General features: G+C 38.8%; 1 protein-coding gene across 1 annotated transcript in view; it reads right to left on the bottom strand.

The window, feature by feature from the left end:
- LOC150084569 (uncharacterized) overlaps window positions 1-24,819 on the bottom strand; it is a 241,600-nt gene that overhangs the window by 106,817 nt on the left and 109,964 nt on the right. The window contains exon 4 of the mRNA XM_090375330.1: window positions 17,349-17,415. Coding sequence (XP_090231456.1) covers window positions 17,349-17,415 — 67 coding nt within the window. The remainder of the gene's footprint in view (window positions 1-17,348; window positions 17,416-24,819) is intronic.

Here is a 24,819-nt window from a genome sequence, read left to right as displayed (position 1 = left end):
TCGCACATGTTACATCGTTCATGTTTGCAATGAGATGTCTTAAAACACGTTTTCTGTAGTAAAGTTTAAAATTTTTTATTATCCCTTGATCCAAGGGCTGACACTCTGCAGATGTGTTTGGTGGCAGAAAAATGATTTGAATGTTGGACAATTCAATGTGCGGGTGAGATGCAGCATTATCCATGAAAAGAATAATTTCTCTGTTTTGACGAATCATGTTTTGGTTAAAGTGACTTATCCATTCGCTCATGATATCTCGTGTCATCCACGCTTTTTTTATTAGACTTCCAGTCAACATTCAAAAGATTCAACTTTATGAATTGAAACAACGAGGATTTTGTGGTTTTCCTATAACAAGAGGTTGTTCAAAGTCTCCCAGCATATTTGTACACAATAGTACAGTCAAGCGTTCCTTAGAAATTTTTCCGCCCTGGCACATTTCGTTTTTAAGACTCATTGTTTTTTCAGGAAGAGCTTTAAAAAAACAACCCTGTTTCGTCACAGCTGTAAATATCCTTAGCTTCAAAATCACAACATAAATCTTCCAATTTGACGGTCCACTCTGTTACAACCCCAGTATCAACAGATCCACCTTCACTACTTACGGTTTTCCAAGAAATTTTATGCCGAGTTTTGAACTTGTCTAGCCATCCCACAGAAGCTTTGAACTCATTTACTCCCATAGATTTCGCAACCCCCCAAAGCCTTTTCCCTAATAATAGGCCCATTAATGGGAATTTTTTTAGCATGTGCGCGACAAATTTGAAGTCCAACAATTTTCGGGAATGATTTTTGAACCTGATCATTTCCGTGTTGCCAAAATTGTTTGAGCAGTTCATTTTTTTTCCTTTAGGATGTCGCTTACCTGCGTCTTCCCGATTTTGAATTTTGCAGCGAGAGTGCGAACACTATTTTTTTGCCGATCATACGCATTAATGAGTTCGACTTTATCTTTTAAAGTTAAATGTTTACGAGAAGACATTGTGCACTTCACAACGACACTGAACAAAACTGAAAACTGAAACTGAAAAGACGAAAGGCCGACCATATCCCCCCCCCCTCTGCACACACCGAATTCATCAGAAGTTTTACACGTGCCTTAAAATTCTTGAAAAAGGGTTCAGAACCGCGACGTAAACCTTGATAAAATTCAGAGAATCGGAAATAGAAAATAAACACACGATTGAGGCAATACGTGGAAGAAACGTTCCTAGAAAAAGGGCCGTGAGCTCGCCCGCTGTCCGTTATGAGGAGATCAAATAAAGTGCTAATCTAAACGAAACAGTGCAGATTGCCTGTCCGCGTCCGTTACAGACAATGTCCGCTAGACAGAAGCTGCAAACACGTTAAAACCAATGGAGGTGAGTTGGGGAATTTGAAAATGTCCGTTTTAGAGAGATGTCCGTTAGGAGAAGTTTCACTGTATATAATATTGCTTTATTCAACACAAAAATACGCTTTAGTTAAGGCTAACAAAATACATACATATACTGTATATACAGGGTGATTCACTACCAGTGCGACAAATTTGCAGGAGGTGTAGGGGGCACAAAGACGAATCGGAATCACATAGCATTGCAGGGTCCGAAATGCCTTCGTCATGCGGTAGAGGACGTTGAACGGGAGGTCGCGTGAACAGCGATCCCGCTGGAAGTCAACATTTGCGAACCGTTTCTGTTGAAGAAACCAAGTAGCAAAACGGAGTGGATAATCCGCAGGCTCCAATGATTGGACGCCTTGCAGATGGTATGAACTCATTTGGTTTGTTGACAGTATCCTCCATATAGTGGATTGGGAAATACTCAATCGTTGGCCTCTCGCTCGAATACTCGTACTCGGATTGCCTTCTGCAAGACGTAGGACATTCTCCTCATTGTCTGGCGTCCTCGTCTTTCGCTCTCGATTCATGGTACCTCTCATGAAACAACCAGTCTCACGTAACCTTCTGTGCACAAGTGCGAAAATCGTATGATGAGGAGCACGCCTGTGCGGGAAACGTTCCTGGTACAAGCGCAGAGCGGCGCGCCCGTTACAGTCCGCAGCTCCATACGCGAGGTGCATGTCGGCCAGTTCAATGTTTGAACACTCGTCCATCCTACTGCCTCGGGAACCGGTTCGCAAATGCTGACTTCCAGCGGGATCGCTGTTCACGCGACCTTCCGTTCAACGTCCTCTACCGCATGACGAAGGCATTTCGGACCCTGCAATGCTATGTGATTCCGATTCGTCTTTGTGCCCCCTACAGCTCCTGCAAGTTTGTCGCACTGGTAGTGAATCACCCTGTATATAAGTTTATGTTTGTTTGAGAAATTTTCCTGTTGTTACATTCAACACACACACACACACACACACACACACACACACACACACACACACACACACACACACACACACACACACACACACACACACAAAACATAAATAAAATAAAATAAATAAATAGCCTTGGCACACAAAACGCATGTATGTTATACAGTCGAACAAATCGGCAGTTAAAAGTCAATCTTGAGTCTTGGTTTCATTGTCGCGAAATGATCTATCAGGTTACTGTAGTCAACCTTGCTAATTCCTTTTCAATGGAAAGGATCGCTAGTCCTCAGAGTCTGTCTTCTGTCATAGCAGAACGTAAGTAATTCTTAATCAGTTTTATACGGCTAAAAGAGCTTTCTGCAGAAGCGGTGCTTACAGGTATGGTGTAAAATATTTGATACAGTGTGGTTACATTTGGATAACTTGAGATCAAATCATTGGTAGTCATAAACTTTAACATTGTTGTGATGGCATGTTCTCCAAAATTTGTCATCACCTCTTTCATCAGAGGCTCTAATGGAAAAGTATTCCTGAATAATTTCACTTTGATCATCAAGGCCATCTGCATATTCCTTTGCTAGAAATTCTAACCTGCTGACATTACCCTTATCATCAAAATGCTTGGGATCCAGCACACTAACAAATGCGGAGGATGCGGAAAGGTCAGGGAATGACCACCGCATGACCCGGAGCAATATGGCCTTAGTTGCTAATGCTCTTTAAAAAAAAAAAAACCAAATCATATCATAGCACACTAAAGTTTGAAGTCATATCAAGGAAATTTCTGAATCTCTCCTGTGACTGCTGATTACGGTATCCAAAGACATCAAGCAAAATTCTACTACAAAACGTTTTCTACTATCATTTTGTCGTCTTCTGCAATATCATAATAGAATCTCTTTCTCTTTCGTCCTCTCTGGAATTTGTATGTGGAAGCTATCTCACACTTTTAAGTAAGTTCACATGCTTCCTGCTCAATTTCCTTAAAATGGTTTTCGTCATTATTTCGTATGGCTTTTAAATCATTGTCAAACACCTTAATTAGGTGAGAGGCTGTCAGGATGTCTTATGTTTGCTTTCTGCGAATAGTTGGATAAAGTAAGTGCCTTGTTTAAGAGTTCTTTTCATACTATAAGAAAAATCACAAATTCGTACGTTTTAACTGTTGTAAGAATGTCCTTTGCTTCAGCAAGCTGCTGTGGGATGCTGTTAATATCCCCATCTAATATTCGTTGCAGGGCAACAACAACAATAGCTGGTAAGCTTTGCACAACTGCCTCTACCGCAGATTTCCTGGATGCCGATTTAGTATCAGCTAGTTTCTTTAATAATAATAAATAATAAATAAATAAATTTTCAGTTTATACTCCGGGACGACCAAACAGTCAGAGGAGTTAACAACATAGACAGAATACAAGAAACAGCACCGTATTCAGCAGTCACGGGCTTGAACCCCGGTCACTCAAGGCACGTGTACTTATGCACCCGCGCGCCTGACCACTAGGCTACGGCGGCCCTAATGTTAATGCAAAAGACTCTAATTGGCTACGTTGCTGCTGACAAAGTACAGATAGACGAGGAAAACTTCCAGAAAAATAAAAGTGTACAAGCTTTTTAGAGTTGAAAAGTACAACCGACTGTGAACATTGCAATTTACTGAGTCACATAAGGCGAGATTTAAATTATGAGCGCAGCAATGCGTATAAAGTGCATGAGAGGCAATTTCTTTTACTCGTGTTTGAAGACCTGATACTTGACCAGCCATGGTGCTGGCTCCATCGTATGCCTGGCCATAACACACTGTGATTGATAGCCCTAGCTTGTTTAAAGCAACAAGAAGAACACTAGAGGCCAAAGGCAGTTGTAGAAATCGAACAAAGCGCTTCACAATATATCACCTGTTTTTGTCACATATCGAAGTGATAAGGAAAACTGATCAGTCCTGCCTACATCAATGGTTGAGTCAACTGTAACAGAAAAATGCGCGGATGTGGGAAACCACCGGTGGCGCCTGAACCTAAATACTATAACAGAAAAGCATTTCGCAACTTGGACTTCATTCACTATTAGTTTTGTGAGCTTAACTGTAAGAGCGAGTATCAAATCATTTTGTTTATTTCGGCTCAAACATGTTGCGTTTAGTTCACTTGGTAACATATACTGACTAAGTGATGGGTCCTGTTTAGCTAGTAGTTTGATGAGCTCTAAGAAATTTCCCTCGCTTGCACTTGGGTCACCTATGCCTCTATATTCGCAATGATCAGATAACCCTTGTTTTGCCAAAAACAGAACTTCATCAATGATACTTGTTAAAATCGGTCTATTCTTTTCTATTTCTTTCTTCTCTGCTGTGACGAGATTGGCAAAGACAGTTTTATCACAGAATAAGCGAAATTTTGTTAGAAGAAATACTTTTCTGCCTTTCTGTGATTACTTTTTCATGTTTTTCGATTTTGTGTACTCCCTTGGCAAAATTTTTACAACCAACTTTTGGGTTACCCCAAGGATCCAATCTGTTTGAGGAGTTTGTAAAAACCAGCAATAAAAGCAAAACATAGCATTGGCTCTTGATGACTAGATAAGCCACTGCCTGGCACTTTCACGGCCACTTTTCTCATGCTTATTTTGATACCACTATGGTACGAAATGGCAACCAGCTGCATCCTTTGGAAAAATTTGAAAATTGTCCTTGAGACCTGGCTGGCAAGGACCTGCATTTAAAAGTACTCGCACAAGAGACGGTGTGATTGGTTTATCACAAAACAAATGAGGGTCTGTCGGATAATTTACGTCAATATTAATAAGTTCAGAAAAGACTGAAGTTTCTGCTTGATGCTCTGCATGAAAAATATCAATATCGGCTATTGATAGTGGTACATCCGTTTCATTTTTTTCATCACTTCTTACCAGAGTATAATCCTGAATGTCGACACTGTTACTGTCATTTTATTCACTAGAATTTGTTGAAATACTTTAATCAATGTGATTGGCTTCAGCTGCAGTTTGTATATTTTATTGTCTGTTTGTAATATGGTCTATTTCCCCGTCAAGTAATTGTGCACCCTTCCATAAGCGCCATTTAAGGCAAAAATGTTGCAGGGGGAGCAATTGCTCCCACTGCACCCCCAGGTACGCTACTGTGTATAATCAATATACAATAACAACCCGACTTACGTAAAACACGACTTACAGAAATTCTACTTTCCGTAAGTTTTTTGCCGGCGGGTGCAAACTTAAAAAATCGTGGAAACGTATTTTGCATCCCGTAGGAATAAATGGAAGTATCGTTAAAATAATGTGAACCCAATAACATATTGTTTTTTTTTTTTTTGTTTTTTTTGTAATTCGTTCCAAGTCCTTGAAAGTTGAAAATTTCGCTATTACTAAAAGGTCATATTTATAATGGAAATCGCACTACACTTTCATCGCTAACATATGTTCCGTTATAAGAATCAATTTTGGACGCCTTAGTGATATTTTTCTAAAGCACGTTTCTGGAGGCGACGACCAATAAACAATAAAAACAATTTGCACTTTCCGGTTTTTTGGGCTTTTCTGTTAGTGCATCTAATTATAAACGGGTAGTAAACTCGATCTTATTGCATTTACGATAATACCGATAACTGCAGTTGTGTGGGTTTTTACGCTATTATGGTGAAATGTGTTCCCCTTCACTGAAATCTTCAATCATATAAAAAACAAATTTTTTGAAACTTCTCTTCATTCCTATTTACGTAATGATGAAGGGAAAGCGACCAACGAAAAGTGCAAGTGCTGGCAGTGCTAGGAAACAAAACAAAACAAACGATTTAGAAATGAAGTTGTAAATGATTAAGAAGTACGAAGCAGGACAAAGTTTGTCATCTATTGCAAGGAAATTAAGTCTCGCTGCATCAACAGTGAATACTATTTTAAAGGACAGTGCGCGTATAAAAGAACATGTCAAAGGATCAACGCATTTAAGATCAACACTGATCACAAAACAGCGTTCAGGTGCTATATCGAAGATGGAACAGCTGTTAATAATATGGATGGAAAATCAGATTCAGAAGAGAGTGTCCCCTGAGTCTAATGACCATTCAAGCAAAAGCAACAAGTATTTATAAAGATATTAAGGATAAGTACGGCGAACCCCAACCCAAGTTCGGGGTGATTTAACAGGGTCAAGCATCGCGCTGGTTTCCACAACGTTAAATTCTGCAGTGAAGTCACCAGTGCCGATTCTGCAGCTGCAGAGAAATTTTTTGATGTGTTGGAAAAAATTATCGATGAAGGCGGCTATTCGACGCAGCAAATTTTTAACTTTGACGAGACTGCTCTGTATTGGAAAAAAATGCAGATCGAACATACATTGCCAAAGAGGAAAATACAATACCAGGTTTTAAGGCGTCAAAAGATAGGGCCACGCTCTTGCTCGGGGCTAATGCAATGGGAGATTACAGATTAAAACCACTGCTTGTGTACCATTCTGGAAATCCTCGTGCATTTAAGGGCATCAATAAAGCCACCCTACCCGGGCATTTCCGATCGAACCAGAGAGTATGGATAACAATATCTCTCTTTGAGGATTCGTTTAAATGCTACTTCATTCCAGAGGTCGAAAAATATTGTAGAGACAATGACGTTCCTTTCAAGATTTCGCTTCTATTAGATAATGCTCTTGGACATCCTACGCATCTATATTTCAATTCAAACGTGAGAGTCGTATTTAACCCCGGGGGCTCACATCTGGTGAGTATGGCCTTGGAATTAGCACACCAAGGGTCCTGAGCTGGATATCATCATTCTTCTCTTTCTTGGTGATTCCCTTCTACTTCTGATTCTTGTTTTCTCTCTCTCCTGAGGTAATTAAGAATTTTTTTTTTTTTTTTTGGCTGGTGCAGCATAAGCCTCAGGCTTCCTTGAACCATATGGCTAATAATAATAATAATCATAATAATAAACACCTATGCAGCTCCAGTACTAACATACACCTTCGGGGTCATAGATTGGACTAACACCGAGCTAGAAGATATCATGCGAAAGACAAGGACAATGAAGACCAAGAGCCGCCCAACACCATCCAACGTCAGCAGTGAAAAGACTAACAATAGCTCGGAAAGAGGGAGGAAGGGACCTGATAGAGCAACCTGTGCCTGACCACTAGGCTACGGCAGCCTTTGTTATGGCCAGCCCACCTCTCTCTCCCTTTCCTTACTTCGCAGCATTGCCTATATTTATTATTTTTGACACGCAACAGTGTTACACTAATGAGCAAATACAGTATTACACCGAATCATACAGTAAAATGACAGGCTAGTTGTGGCAATAAAGTTCCCGGTTTAGTGCAATAAAAAGAACACAAAGTGAAAAAGCTAAAATAGTTTTGAGCTTTTTATTCAAAATAATCACTACCTAATTGAATGCTGAACAACAAATTTTTGGATCATATTGGGCATGAAAGTAAGTTTACCTTATAGATTTTGGGGTGATAAACATAGAAATAGTGCTTAAATTGGCAGATTGGCTCTTGTTTTCGAAAAAGTAGTTTTTCTTTTATATTTATACAAGATTTTTTTTTATTTATATGGCAGTAAGATGTAACTACGAACATATCTATATCAAACACAGGACCTTTTGACCTTTCGCTTGTATTCAGCTTCGGGAGCATCCCTTTTCACCATCCAACAATAATCGGCTAACATGGTGGCACTCTATTTGCTTTTGTATCTTTGTTCCATCCAGGGCTGCCACAAGCGGGTCGGTAAGGTAAGCATCGCTTACGGACGGCAGTTCTTGAGGACACTGAAATTTTGTTTGATATTGTTTTCTGATTGGTTAATGCTTATCAGTATTCAACATTTAAGGTGGCATATTTTATTTTGGTTACTGGCGGCGCATAGGAACGCAGCGCTACTGGTTCCATCGCTGCAATGTCTTGATGAAAGCACTCACCATGTTCGTCGCTGATGGCACTACAGGTTGCTGGGAAGAAATCCAGATGTGAGTGCAATAAATGATTCTTGAATGCCATGTTGTATCCATTTTTCGTAAGAAGTAATGAGATCTTCCACAAGCTGCCTGTAGTTGCCGACTTTAACATTTCCCAGAAAACCAGTCGAAACATTTCGAAAGACTTTCCACGCTGATATCCCGCCAACACTAAGGACACATTCAAACTGTTTGTCTTTGAAGAGTTGTCATATTGGTGGACTAATGAAAATGCCAGCCTTAATCTTCTCTGTACCAAGTCTTCAAATGAGTACCAGCAAAACAAAAATGATGCTTTTTTAAATCAAAGCTTGACCTACGCCGCCCACCACAAATCAAGATATCTGGGAAACAGCTTCCTATTGTGGCACAGGCTAAAGTCCTAGTGGTGGTCACTGACCATAAGCTGAGCTTCCTTCCACATCTACAATACCTAGGGGTCAGAACGAAACGATTTTCAGCTGTAATCATGAGGATCTCCAAGAGCACCTGGAAACACTCCAACAAAACACTCTCTTTGTATTATAAAGCCGTTTTCATCCCCAGTGTATGCAGCAGGAGTGTGGTTTCACTGGGTTCAACGAGTAAATATGAAAGTAAAGGTCAACTCCATTCAACGTGCTATGCTCCTGGCCATGCACAGATTATGCCGAATAGTGTCTACAGCTGCCATTCAGAGGGCTTAACTTCAGAATTAAAAAGAAAATACCAATGAAGATACAGGGCCTAGAATTAAATCTCAATGCTGACCCCAAAGCAGAAAGAGCTCGCTATTATAATGAACTTGTCAACATTTGGCAGTCTAGATGGAACACCTCAAACAAAGGCTCCATTACCAGACAACCTGGCTTCCCCTCACCTTGGAACCCTCCTACTTGGTTACCAGACACGGGTCCCTCAACGAAAAGTTACATCTGCTGGGTTTGCTACCAACAGATCACTGTTTCTGTGGCAGGTCAGAAAATTGGAAACATCTTCTTTTCGAATGCAGGTTGTACGATGACGACTTAAGAAAGACCCTGCTGCAGGCTGTGCCAGATATCTCGGAATAACAACCAGAGTCTCTACGCCAAACACCTGACAATCTAAAGGCATTCCAATCCTATGCATCCCAAGTTTTTGAGCGCAGGGAGCAGAGCTACATAGTTGTTACTGCAATAACAAAACCTCTTCAGTGACTGAAGGGTTCCATATTCGCCTGCCACCACCTTTCTTCTTCTTATTATTTTTTTTTTTTTCCCCACGTACTCTGCCTGGAATTTCCATTTAGTGCAGCTAGTTTATTTATTTTCATTTCATTTATTTATTTATTTTATTTAATTTTTACATTGACAAATGCAAAGTACTGCATATGGGTAGCAGTAGCCCAAGAAAAATGTACAAACTGTGTGGTACTACACTCAGGGAGGTAGAGAATGAAAAAAACCTGGGGGTACTTGTGCAGTCAGATATGAAGTTCTCTGATAGTGCAGATGGGCTGCGAAAGCAGATTATGGAATTTTGTGAATGATATATTGGAATTTTGCTAGCAGAGACAAGGAGGTGATTATCCCTTTGTATAAGGCAATGGTCACGCCACATCTTGAGTACTGCATATAGGTCTGGAAGCCTCATTTTAGGAAGGATGTAAAGTTGCTAGAATGAGTACAGAGAAGGGCAACTAGATTGGTGAGAGGAACAAAAGGGTGCACTTACAAAGAAAGGCTTAAGTTCTGCAAGTTGCAGCATCTGGAGACTAGGCACCTGCGAGGTGTATAAAGCTTTGAATGGTTTGAGCAGGCTCAATGCTAATGGGATTCTTCCTCATGGCCAGATTAAGAACCTGAGGGAGCATAGATTCAAATTGATGAAAGACAGTTGTAGAATAGATGTGTAAAAGTTTTCCTTTAGCCAGCGGGTAGTTGATTGCTAGAGCGGACCTCCATCTGTTGTTGTGGAAGTTGATAGCTTAAATAAATTTAAGGCTGAAGTAGACAAAGTGGAGTGATCGGATGGGTGAAATGGGAAGGTTTTTTTTTTTTTTTTTTTTTGGCTGATGCTGTATAAGCTTGCTTTCTTGCATCATATGCCTCAACTAATGCTAATGCTAAGTCTGAAAGCCTAGAGGGGGGGGGGTGCGCAAGTGAGGCACTTGCCGCAAGCACTGATAGATGCATTACTGAATATGTGTTAAGATATGATATGAATTATGTGGCATTACAAGGTTTTGCCTCAGGTGCCACAAATGCTAGCCAGCCCTGGGAAGCCTCATTTTAAGAAATGATGTGATGTGGATCTCTTGGAAAGGGTGCAGAGATCATCCAGATTGGTGAAGGAAACAAAGGGGTACCCTTACTGCAAAAGAATTCAGTTCTACAAATTACACTGCTTGGAAACTAGGCTCTTGCAAGGAGACTGATTAAACTGTTTATGGCTTTAAATGGATTAATAAATACACTTAACAATGATAGTATTCTAACTCTTTCTCAGATAATGCACACAAAGGGACATAAAGTTAAATTGAAAAAGGATGGATAGACATGCAAAAATTATCTTTCATCTAGAGAGTAATTGATTGTTCAAACAAACTACCCTATAGTGTTGTGGAAGGGTCCTGAGCTGGATATCATCATTCTTCTCTTTCTTGGTGATCCCTTTCCACTTTTCTCTCTCTCGGGGTAACTCGGGAATTTTTTTTTTATTGGCTGGTGCAGCATAAGCCTCAAGCTTCCTTGCACCATATAGCTAATAATAATAATAATAATACAATGCAATTTAATAATAATCAGTGCTTTTTTTGTGACGGTACGCAATGGTACGACATACCAGCACCTTTATTAACAGTGACGTGTGACATTTGGATGCAGTGCACTTTGAAATTTGTAATATTCTATAAATTTTTTTCACATGTTTATCTACTATTCAAATAAGCTTAAAATTATTTAACTAAATTTACACTTTTCACTGTCTATTGTTAAGATATTTTCTACATAAACTGTATTAACCATTTTCATAATTCTAAATTACTCGGTCGGATCTCTGTTTAATTATTTTGAATTCCCCTTGGAAGTTACATTTAAAACAGTTTCTATTGAGCAAGAAAATTTTCATATAGCGAACAGATTAGGAGAGAATTATCTCGGTACACCCTGTTCGCATTTCTGGCCTTCAGGCAATTAGTGCTGCTGCGCGAATTAAGAGAGCTGAAGGGATTACCATTCTACAACTTAGTGGAACCTGGTAAAAACTATCAAAAAAATTCAAAGTTAGATTTCTTTACTGTGTTACATTTTCCATATCTTGTTGCATGTAAAATTAAAATTGAAAATATTCGAAAATTTTATTAAATGCAATACACAATTACATTTACTGAACAAAACATTTAATGAGAAAAATTTTTTGTTAATTAACAAAATTTAAAATGCTGTTTTAGTTCACTTTCCAGGCGGGCCGTAGGTTGGACACCTTCATGAACCAACCGTGAGCGCCCCGTTCGAAAATTAGAAAAGCGATTTTCTTTTACCCCGACAAATAATCATCTGTTTCGCGGAAATGCGTTATCCACATTTTTCCGTAAATTTTCCCTATCTGTTTACAAGGTCACAGTACCTGAATATCCGAATGACACTGATATTTTCAAAAAAAAAAAAAAAAAAAAAAAGAAAAATTCAGATTTAAGAACTAGTGACAATACCAATGATGAGAGAAGGAAAACGAGGACAACGAAGGTATTAAACCATCTAAGCATGAATTGTTGGCATTCGGTGAAAATGAAGTTATAAAATTGCCAATTAGGTTACAGTTAAATGCAATTCGTGGATTTCGGGGGTACCTAGTTGAAAAGATGGTTTCGGAAGAATTGAAGCATTTGATGGACGCTCTGAGTATGATACCAATTTCATCGAGTGAATGTGAACGAGGATTTTCACAAATAAATCTGATTGTCAGCCCAACCAGAGCTTCGTTGATGACAAAAACAGTTTCTTCACTACTGGTTCTTAAAATTGTAGGCCCTGCGCTGACCTGCTTCGATCCAGCAAAATATGTCGATTTGTGGCTGCTTCGGAAACGCTATTCAGCAACTGACACACCAAAAAAGAAGAAAAGAAGTCGGCATAGGGTGTCGGATGAAAATTTAATAAAAATTTGGAATATTGAACAAAAACTTTATTATAAAATTATTTTTACTTATGTTATTTATTTTTATTTATTATTTTTAGGGGCCATAGTCTAACGAAGGACCCTTAAAATGTTGGTTGTCTTCCTGTCCATCCGTCTGTCACAGGATTGTATCTCTGGAACCACTTAACCTATTGACTAGAAATTTTGCGTGGGCTTGCACATCGGAGTCGCTTGGGCCAACATAACGCCAATATTGATCATTGTTGATAAGAATTTGTCTGAGAAATAGAGGGGGGGTTAAAATGTGGGAGGATAAAAATGTTGTCGACAACCTATAGCCACACCATTGGAAAGAGCTCGACGAGTATGTTTAAAATATAATTTTAAAATTAAAAATGGTGGTGCCAGACAGAAAAATGTAAGTAATTTTCATGTCTTCCCCTCTATTTCTGTCAATAATGGAGCTAAAAATTTAAAAATCACATTAGCTATGCATTATTCAATGCTTATAGAGGGAAAACTACTCCAATTGAAATGTATCATTTATAATTAAATGATAAATTATAAATTATATACGTGTTAAAATTAAAAAAAAACAATTTTTTATTGCACTTTGATAGTGCGCTTCTTTGTACTAAGTAACTCTCCTTTTGGTGACAAAAAGGTTGCTAAATAGTTAGTTAATAATTCTGTAAAGGTCATTTATAAATTTTGCAACGAGAAGTATATTTTAACAATTTTCAAAGCTGGAGTTGTCCCGGCAAGAAGATACTCAGAGAGCCAGTGTTGAGGATGTGGTGGTGGAGAGGCGCCTGCGCGGAGCCTTGCACGGCCCTCGCCTGCCAGTCGCTTCTCCTCCGAGACTTTAATCGTTTCTCCAGGAAGAAGTCGGAGTCACTTCTCCCACCCTTGGCATTCACAACAACAACAACTGGAAAGACTCAAATAGACAACGTTTTCGTTATTTCCTAAGTTTTAAGCCAAGCCGGGGTACTAGAAACTTTTTTCAGTTACCATAAAGCTCTCTATTTGAGATACTACACTAACGACCATTCGTGTCATCCTTAGCGCCTGGCACTCAGTAGTTGACCGATTTATTTATTTATTTTATTCACATTTTACTTATTTTTCTATATATACTTGAATAATTAATTTATACTTAATAAACTGTGTTAATATACTAAATCTGTTGTTCTTATTCCAAAAGCATTACTACGAAAGAAACAATATCAGGAAAAAAAATTTTTAGAGTACTTTTCATATCCTTTTAATTTTCAATTTTTCCTGATAGCAAAGAACGAGTACCGTCACCTATTTTTTACAAAAAAAAAAGCACTGATAATAATAATAAGTGGGTAGTTTGAATAAATTTAAGGAAAAATTAGACATATTATTAGAGGGATGGACAGATGAGGTGGGCTAATGTGGGTTTTTTTTTTTTTTTTGGCTATGATGCTGTATAAGCTTGCTTCCTTGCATTATTTTCCAGTAATAATAATAATAAATTAAAAATTAACTGTATTAATTTTGAATCTACTTTGTGCACAAAGTTTGATAAAAAGTTTGGTAAATGACCATATAAGGATAGATAGCATTAATTAAAAGATTGTAAGCTGGACTTACAAGGGTATCTTTTGAGCAAGTACACATCAAGTTTTAACTTTTATGCTCTAGACCTAAGTCTAGAGGGCTGCTTTGAATACTTGTTTTCTCAGTTGTCACATGTGCTAAAATTTACAAAAGTTCAAAAATATGCAAACTTAAATTTTCTTGCAAAGTTCAAAAAACTGCCACAGAAACATATGAAATGTTTTACAAAAGTAATGCCATCATGAAAAGAGTTTAAATGGTTGCAAATGCTGAAAAAAAAAAGCATGGCAGTCAAAATCACATGATGACTGCAATTTTGACAAGAAGGACATGGTATTTTCAGAATTTATTCTGTAATTTGTCACTATTAATGCAGCATACTACCACTATAAATGACCCAAAACACAAAAATTGAAATGGTTGTCCACTATTTTTCCATTGACAATGTACCGTGTCATATGCCACTCACTGGTGACTTTTGACTAACAAAAACAATCATGTCATGCTACACCCACCTTGTCCACCTTATTTGGCACTACGACTTTTCACTATTCCCAAATTTAAAACAGAACACAAAAGGAAAATAATTTGAGTCAATTCAAGAAGTTGCACCAAACACGACAGACCACCTAAACACAAACACAAAAAAACTTCCAAAAATCTACTTATCGGTGATAGGCACAATGGAACACTTGTGGTTGCAAAAGAACATTATACTGAAGAATATTAACAAAATTAATTTTTTTTCGAATTACACCAAATTTTCTGATCAAGCCTTGTACACTGAATTATCCAACACCGCATCAAAGAAGTTTTCTTGTATAGAGCATTTGCAACTGATTCCTATAAAACTCTCATAATTCATCCATATTTGTCTACGAATTCAATGTCTCAGGGTAGTGTGTGGTCCACATAATTCACAAAAGTGATCTGTGGAACTTGACAAAGACAGAGGGTTTTTAGCAGCAGGCAAAACAATTGCATTATTAACAGTGATGGGAAATACAGGTATACCTGTAACAACTTAATGTACTCTCATATGTTAAATATGAGAACATATCACTGTATTTAATAAATAGTTATTAAATTATCTGCATGCATAGTTTAATCTTATGGTCTGTGACTTCTACCTCAAAGGTAAAAGTCAGTGGTTGGTTTCTACTTCAAACGTAATGGTTACCCATATCTGAGAAAAGGTTGAATGACAAGGATAAAATTTAACAAAAATAACTGAAGTTTAAGGAGTGTGTGAAAATAGCTGAATTTTCACTTTACATCTACCTTTGAAGGCTAGGTCACCCCATACTTTTCTCCCTCTACTGTACTATAGGGAGTATGAAACCCAACACCGCACTTATCAGCATTCCTCTCCTTCTTTCCTCCTCCCACTTGAGCGCACGTCTCTCTGGTGCCACATTAAGTAAGGTCAGTAATTATGATCCAATCTCACTTTTATTAGTTGGGTCACTGCACAACAGTATTTGACCAGTTTCTTACTGTTACTTGTTCGTTTTTTTTTTGTACCAACTTGAGAGATGGAAAGTGCAGATAACAGAGAGGTTCTAGATTATCTTTATAGGATAAGAAGAAGTTATGACAATTAAAAACAGACTTTAAGGGGTAACCCGAATCCTATAACTGCAGAATCAATTGTGTCAGGCAGTTCCTTATGCTGGAATTGGATTTCCCAGTTCAGAGGTCAGGAACTCTCACCCTGAGCAAATACGAGTTTCATTTTCCCATTGATGTAACTCCTTTTTTTGTTGTACTTTGGTCCCCAAAAATCCCCAAATTGGGAATTTAATTTCCCCTCTAAGACAAGCTCCGGATCAATGGGAGCATGGAAAGTGTAAAAGGGGGGGGGGGGACCTATATATATATATACAGGTGAGAAGATTGTTTGTTTGTTATTTAGGAGCATTAGCAACTAAGGCCATATTGCTCCGGGATATGTGGTGGTCATTCCCTGACCTTTACGCATCCTCCGTATTTGGTGGTGACGGGCTCGAACCCCGGTCTAATCAAGAAGCGTGTGCTACACACTGCTGCTCCTTCCCACCTGGCTACGGAGGCACCTACAGGTGAGAACAAAGGACTGAAGTTAGTAGTTTTAGCTCTTGTTAGCTTTTTTGCTCATTTCTGCTAGCTGTCGCTTGCTCTTTTGCTACTTTTGGCTCCGGTTGTTGACTAACTGAAGACTAACCCAGAAACTTACCGGGAACCTTTTTCTCCCGACCGATCGCCATTTCTTTTACCAACTGCCACTCCTAGTCTTGTTTCTAGGATCTGAGAATCATGTCCATGACGAAACCCTACTCCTCTCAGATTAAAGAAGTCGATATCGTTGTTACCTTGAAGTTTCACTGCTCAAAGACCTCCCAGCTAAAGTTTCCAGTAAGACCTAGTAAGATGAAAGTGTTGCAGACATCGATCCAGATACAGTTGGACCAAAACATCTAGCATACTGGTAAGTTCTACTTATTTTTACCCTCTTTAATTAGTGCAAAGGCATCCCTCCTCATTAGAACATTTAATGTTGTAACACTTCATGATACATTACTTTACAAATTAGAGTCTAAATTATCTAGTCAATCCATTAGTGTTAATGTGATTACACAAACCCAGATTGTTATTCAATGTTGTGGTACAGCACCTGTATGTACATATACATATATACTCTCATATGAAGAGGATTGTAAACTGGAGTACCGGCAAGATTCCACAGGAGGATCACACAAAGATTGCAAACCTATCATCAAACCCTTACCACTAGCTCAAGACATATTTAGTATAATTTCTATCTATTAGTGTGAAAGGAAGACATTCTGTCCATATATATATATTATATGTATATCTTTGAGTAAGTAATAATGAATAAATTATGTTTCGTTTAAGTATCCTTGCCTCTTACCTATTCTCTTGCTACACATTATCCTTAGCACAAGATGTATAGTAAAGGAACCATTATTGCGGCATTCAGAGTCCTGACTATAATATATAAGAAGGTCTTGGGGTGATTAAATCACAACGCATGCTCCAAACTGCCTTATCACGATGTTGGGCAGAACTTTAGGGCATAGAGATCATTGTCATATTACAAAACCACTAGACAATTGCATAAGTTCATTGGCGTTTTCTGGGACATCTTTAATTAAGGTTTAGTAACATCCAAACCATTTCTGGAACTTAGGAAGTGTACAAAGCATTTTAGGTAATTCGGAGTCTCAAAGCCCAGTCCAGCATAACACTGATGCCCAGATAAAGGCCAATGTAACAAGTGACTGTTTATCCCTTAAAGAAATCCAGGAAGTCATTTTCAATAAAGATTTAATTGTTTTCACATAAATTAATATATCTTTAATTAGCATTAAACCTACCTATAGGAGATGAAATCCCACTTTTGACAGAGACATACAAGAGTTTGGCTTCTCCTCTCAAAACCTCCTTTAAAAACATAACAGATAAATTAATTAGGGAAATATAAATTGAAGTTTTTAAAAGATGAGCATTAAATTAGTCATTATGTTATGGATGAGCAAGGATGCTACCTTAATTAAAATAGGAGAAGAAGGGAATGATATTGGTACTGTTGATGTCATTCATTATAAGTTTCTTTATTGACTAAATTGTATACATACGTGATTCTGTAAACAGATACCCAGAGGAATCTAACAATGCATTGTCTTAACAAGTGATTAAATACAGAAATACAAAGTACAGCTGAATTACAAAATTAAGCTAAAAAAAAATAAAATAAATAATAAAAGTAATAAATGAATACCCAGTAAACACAAGTCAAAAATATCAGAAAAGAGGATTGATAGGGATTAGAACACACAAGATTACAAATTGAGCAGCACATAATGTGACGTCAGCATACTAGGCCCAGCACTTATACACCTGTCCTTTGCATACAGAAAGATAGGCCAAGATGTTATTTCAATATGACTTGTCAATCAACTACAGGTCAATGTCGTTGTTGAGTGAGTTGAGAGAGTCCAGAGAGAAAGATATATTCATGTAATCATGTTTTGATGAGCACAGTTGAAGGAATGCCTTTATTTTTAGTCCACATCTCTGTGGACTGTGGGCATGTATTGAAGGTTGAAACAGAGGGCAGATTTGAATGTCGTGTAGATCTAGGGAGACCAAAATTTGCTCACTTCAACACCCAGAATTCAAGACCCCCATAGTTTCTTGAGGCTGGTGGGAGGTGTGGCAGAGCATACTTCCACAGCATAGGAGAACACACTATTGAAATAGATTGCGAGGTATTTCTTGATTATTTGTTTATTGCGAGTTTTGCACAAATCTATTTTCATTCCCCAGAATGCTCTTAAGGCTTTGGAATACTGAGCTTGGATTTGTTGTTTATAGGTGAGTTTCGTATCCAGGATTACCCCTAGAATTTGACACTGTCTGTGGGAGTCAGAATGTTTCCTACTAATTTTGGAAGTAAGGATGATGCAGTATCAGCAGACGTCATCCACCTTGGAGTAAAGATGAGATAGCTTGACTTCTCTGGGTTGACTCACAGGCCAAAAAATTTAGCATTCTTGCAGAATATATTAAAGTAGCTGTTTGCATTTTCATTTACAATTTCTGAGGAGGTTTGTCTTGCTTGTGAGTCACCAACTGGCATTTGCATGGCAAGTGACACACAATACCATCAGCATATGATAAGAATGCTGGAACTTGATCCATGAGTGGAACAAATATTTCAGCAAATAGCAGGGCTGAGAGAGAGAACTACCTTGTGGGATAACTACAACCACGCTTCTACACACTATAATGTTATTACTTGTGAAGTAGATCACTCTCTTAGAGAGAAGATTTTCAAGGAGCTTGAGTATATTGCCGGATAGCCCATAGAAGCTTTTGAGTAAGGTAAGCAGAGGTGTGATTTGGACTGAGTCAAAAGCAGATTTCATGTCCAGAAAAATGGTGTTGAGATCTTCATTGTCATTCCAAGCATGAAGTATTTTCTGTGATAAGGACTGTAGACAGGTTATAGTAGATATATTTGGCATGGCATAATGGTTCTTCATCATAGATGCACTTCTCGAGGCATTTCAGGAAGGGAGAGGCCATTAATATTGGCCTGAAGTCTGCAGATGATTTCGCATGAGGTTTTTTTTGGAACTGCCACTACTCTGTAAGTCAACCAGCTTAAAGGCACCTGTGCCTTTTGAGTATTTTGTTGTAGAGATGAGTGAGCTATCTGCTGATGAAATAGGAAGCAATTTTGAGACTAAAAAGAGGTATTGCATCAATTCCTATGGTGGACTTGTCAACAAGTGAATTTATTATTTTTATTAGCTGTTCTTTGGAAATTTTAATACTACTGGTAGATGACGACACGTTGCATGCTTTATTCCAAGGATATACTTTTGACCAGCAGTGTTCCCTCTTAAAATGCAGCACATGCTTACATCATTCTTGGGCATCTAAAGTCAGGGGGGGGGTGCAAGTATAACTTGTGGACCACACACATTTGCCCCTGGCCAGCTAGCCGTTCATGAAATTGTCAATTTCTGATTTTACCTCTTCTGGAAATTCATTCTTGCTTTGGAAAATTTGGCATATAAGTCTCCTGAAGGTGACTTCTTATAGGATACATGGGCTGTCTGTTTCTCCTTTAAGGGCTTTGTCAGGAGGTCATTCCATCATGGCTTTGAGTAGGAATTAACACTACGATGACATTGCAGTCCATGCAATGAATTCCATCCATCTCGAAAGCCAATAGGCAGCCTCAATGATGTTCAGTTGTTGTTGTTGGGTTTAACGACACAGGCTACTTGTTGATGTTCAGCTCTACAAGTATGTTCCATGGGTAAAGTTGGAAAGGATAGTAACTTTTTCAATGTTGATGTATTTCAGATTGTACATTTTCCTGACAGTGTTTTTGTAGCTTGTACTGGCAAACAAGCTACTTTAGGTGCCTGAAATGATATCATAGTGGCAATCGGGATCAGATCATGATCGGATGGAAGAAAGTTATTGGTTATGGTCATGGTTTATTTTACTAAACAATTCGAGAAGATTTGCTGTAGGGTGGCATTGCCATGTGAAGGAGGAACAGCAACAAGATCAATGCCCATATCCAACATGTTCAAGGTCAGTGTGCAGAGGAGCTTCTTTGTGGCTAGCAATGGAAGGTTAAAGTCACAAGGAATTATTACATATCACTTTAGTGTAAAATGCCTCATTTTTATTTTTTAGTGTGTTTTGTTGGGGTTCGCCATAAATTTGATTTTTATTTAAAATATTTTACACCATCACTCTGTAGTAGACCAACAGCTCAACACAGGAAGCAATAAAAATAGCCACTAACAAGGTGTGATCAAAAAGTTCAGAGTGTACACTAACAGCATTAGTAGTTAAAAATGATCAAGAAAGCAAGCTTATACATCAGTCATAAAAAAAAAAACCTACATTATCTTTCTAACCTATCAAATAATTTGTTCAACATGTCTTTAAATTTATTCAAACCACCCACTTCCAAAAATGGAAGTTTGTTCCAACAATCAGCTATCCACTGACCAAAAGCAAATTTCCTATCCCTCCTGCAATGATCCGTCCTCAAATTGAATCTATGTCCTCCTCAAGTGTCTGAGCAAGAAAAAGGATTCCATCAGCAAGGAAGAATTCCATTGGCTTACTCAATCCATTCAAAGCCTTGACCACCTCAATAAGACTTCCTCGCAGGTGCCCAGCCTCCAGATGCTGGCAAGCAGATATCTTTTAAGGACACGAAAGGTGACAGTGTTGGCACTAATGATATTAAGAGTAGGTGATCTGAAAACCTACACTTAACAAGTACACATCAATGTTGGGAAAAAGTTGAGAGTTAGGATTACATTTGAAAGTGTCTGCAATCCAACCTGGACAAGACAGAAGATTTTTTTTTTTTTTTTTTTGATTTGGTAGTTGTTGGCGCATCGGCTTCTGTGGCCATATTGCACCTCCCAAGGTTTTTGCAGTACTTTGATCCAAGCCCGAGGCGGGAATCGAACCCGCGACCTTTGGGTTGCCGGGCAAGTACTTTACCCACTCGGCTAGCCCGGTCGGCGACAAGACAGAAGAGATTAGCCTTTCAATCAATTTGGCCCTGGAGAGACTGTGCAAGGCTTGTGGGGTAGAATTCTTCTCAGTGTGGTCTGCTTGTTAACAAGAGAGACTGTTTTTACAGGGATGGAGTACAGTTAAATAAAAGGGGTGCAAGAATATTTGCTAATACTATCAATGCAGTATTAGGTAGGTCAGAAAACTGGTAGCTTGGGAGGAATACACAAACAAGCTGATGAACTAGAGCTGCAGGCAGACTAGAAAAACATGGTGTCAGGGATTTCAAGCACTGCTGTGGGTCACTATGGACTGTGTCAGTGTACCAAATCATAAGAAAAGGTGCATGTATACTTGTAAGTACACAATTACTAAGTGCAAAATAAATAAATTTTATGAATTTGAAGTACCGATTGTCAACAATTGCCGACATTGTGGGGATATCAGAGACATAATGTCATTCTGACATAAGGGATGCAGAATTTGAATATGGGGAGTACAACGTGTACAGAAAGGTCAGACAGGAGGGGGGGTTATTCTCACAGTTAAGAAGCATATTAAATCTGCGGCAGTGCATCCAGTTGACATGGGTGCCAGTGCGATTCTGAGTCAGTTTAGTGTAACATAAGTGCTGGGAAAACAAAAATGAGAGTAGGAATGTGTTATGGGCGTAATGACTATAATGAGTATACACCAAATACGGAGCATGCAGAAAGGTCAGGGAATGACATAAGCATTGTGACATAAGCATAGGTAAATCAAAATTGAGAGTAGGAGTGTGCTATAGGCCTAATGACTCTGATGAGTATAATAAGATACTGTACAGGGAAATAGAATGGGCCAGTAAATCAGAGAGTCTTATAATGGGGGATTTTAATTTCCCAGATATTGACTGGAATTTGTGGGTTGGTCACTCACACACTAGCAAGGCTTTTGTGGATTTATTGGATGATTGTTTTCTCCACCAGCATGTTCGGGAGGCAACTAGAGGGAGTAATACTCTTGATCTGATTATCAGTAGTGATTCTTCATGCATTAGGAATCTGCAGATAAATGAACCACTGGGTGGCAGTGATCACAGTGTGCTGAAGTGGGATTTACTCAAGGAGGTAACTACCATCAGAGGTAAAGGGAAGGGTTTTTGCTTTTGTAAAGGCGACTATGATGGTCTGAGACAGTATTTAAATTCTATACAATGGGACCAACTGATGATGTTACCAACAGCAAATTCAAAATGGGAAGCATTCAAGGAACTAATCTTGGAAGCTACCAGGCTTTACATACCAACCAAGAAATATTGTTCCAGGTTCAGGCCTAAATGGTTGTCAGATGAACTAATGAGACATATGTCAGAGAAGAAAAATGCATGGGATACATACAAATTAATGGGTGACGTGGAAGCCTATGATAGATATAAGTTGGTCTGTAACCAAGTCACAAAGGAGATTAGGCAGGCAAAGGCAGATTATGAGAAATCCTTGGCAAAGGATGCAAAGAAAAACAGAAAAGAGTTCTTTACCTATTTAAACTCAAGAAGGAAAGGGATGAATCAGATTGGTCCACTGGATGTTGATGGTTCAACAGTTGAGGATCCAGCTCAGGTGGCTAACAATCTAAACGAGTATTTTGCATTCACACATGAGGAGTTATTCAGGAAGGGGAATGTCGTAGGTGAAGTAAACATTGGCAGTGAGCTAGATGATTTTCTAATAACTGAGAGGAAAGTGGAGGAGAAATTGTTGAGGATAAACATAAAAAAGGCACCCGGGGTGGACGGGATCTATCCAGTTATATTAAAGGAGGCAGCAAAGGAAGTAAGGAAACCCCTAGCCATAATTATGAGAGCTTCTTTGGACTCAGGGGAGGTACCCATGGACTGGAGATGTGCAAATGTAACCCCAATTCACAAAGGAGGATCAAAGGCTGACACAAGTAATTATAGACCTGTTAGTTTAACTTCGGTTCCAGGAAAATTAATGGGGGCACTGGTTAAAGAAGCACTGCAGGATCATCTGGACAAGAATTCAGTTATAGCTCAGACACAGCATGGGTTTGTTAAGGGCAGGTCTTGTCTGACCAATTTGATTGGATACTATGATGTAGTCACAAAAGAACTGGATGCAGGGAATAACTTTGATATTATATACTTGGATCTTAGAAAGGCTTTTGATACTGTTGCACATGGAAGACTGCTGCACAAATTGGAGAAGTGTGGCATTCGAGGCAAATTGCTGCTATGGATAAAGGGATGGCTGAGTGGCAGAAGACAGAGAGTGGTAATCAATGGACACTGCTCAACGTGGACTAATGTTATTAGTGGAGTTCCTCAGGGTTCAGTGTTGGGTCCATTGTTGTTTTCTGTATTTATAAATGATATTGATGATGGTGTATCAGGCTTAATGTCCAAGTTTGCAGACGATACAAAGGTTGGCAGGGTTGTTAAGGACACTACTGATACTATGCTGCTGCAACAGGATCTGGAAAGGTTGAGCAGATGGGCTGAGAGGTGGCAAATGAAGTTTAACATTGACAAATGTAAAGTACTACATATGGGAAACAGTAACCCCAGATCAACGTATCAACTCTGTGGTACTACGCTGACAGTGGTAGAGAATGAAAAGGACCTGGGGGTAATTGTGCAGGCAGATATGAAGTTCTCTGAGCAGTGCAGACGAGCTGCACGAGTAGCTCATGGTGTCTTGTCAATGATATACAGGAATTTTTCTAGCAGGGACAGGGATGTGATTATTCCCTTGTAGAAGGCATTGGTCAGGCCACACCTTGAGTACTGTATACAGGTCTGGAGGCCTCATTTCAAGAAGGATGTAGAGCTGCTGGAACGAGTACAGAGAAGGGCAACAAGATTAGTGAATGGAACAAAGGGTTGCTCTTACGAAGAAAGCTTAAGTTTTGCAAATTACAGAGCCTGGAGACTAGGCATCGCCGAGGTGATCTGATAGAGGTGTATAAGGCTTTGAATGGCTTGAGCATGCTCAATGCCAATGGGATTCTTCCTCTTGCTCAGAATAATCACCTGAGAGGGCATAAATTCAAATTGAGGAAGGACGGATGTCGGATAGATGTGCGGAAATTTGCCTTTAGCCAGCGGGCAGTTGGTTTGTGGAATAGACTTCCATCGCTTGTTGTTGAAGTTGATAGCCTAAACAAATTTAAGGCTCAGCTGGACAGGTATTTCGAACGAATTGAGGGGTGAAATGGGAGTAGTGGTTGTTTTTTTTTTTTTTTTTTTTTGACTGATGCTGAATAAGCTTGCTTTCTTGCATCATATGCCTCTACTAATGCTAATGCTAATGCTAATGACCACCACATATCCCTGGAGCAATATGGCCTTAGTTGCTAATGCTCCTAAAAACCAAAAATAACATAAAATAACATGAGTATAAGAAACAACTATGCAGTGGGTCAGCAAATCAGAATGCCCTATAGTGGGGGATTTTTACTTTTGAGATATTGACTCGAACTTGCAGTTTGGTCACTCACACAATAGCAAGATTAAAGAGACCAGATGTCACGGATTTTAAGGGACTGCAGATGATCATTCGCAGATAGCTGCCGAACTACATGAGTATTTTGCATCTAATTCTCACATGAGGAGTTATTCAAGGAGGAGAGGCCCAGATGTTTATCAAACTCTAACAGGAAGTTAAATGATTTTGTAATAACTGAGAGCAAAGTGGAGGAGAAATTGTTGAAGTTAAACATAAGAAAGCACCTGGGGTGAATAGGATCTATCCAGTTATAATGGCGGCAGCAAAGGAAGTA

The sequence above is a fragment of the Mastigoproctus giganteus genome, chromosome 6, assembly GCF_048544385.1.
Source record: "Mastigoproctus giganteus isolate SK-2022 chromosome 6, ASM4854438v1, whole genome shotgun sequence".
NCBI classification, from domain to species: Eukaryota; Metazoa; Arthropoda; class Arachnida; order Uropygi; family Thelyphonidae; genus Mastigoproctus; species Mastigoproctus giganteus.
The sequence above is the reverse complement of the archived record's forward strand: the minus strand, read 5'-3'. Positions and strand labels throughout refer to the sequence as shown.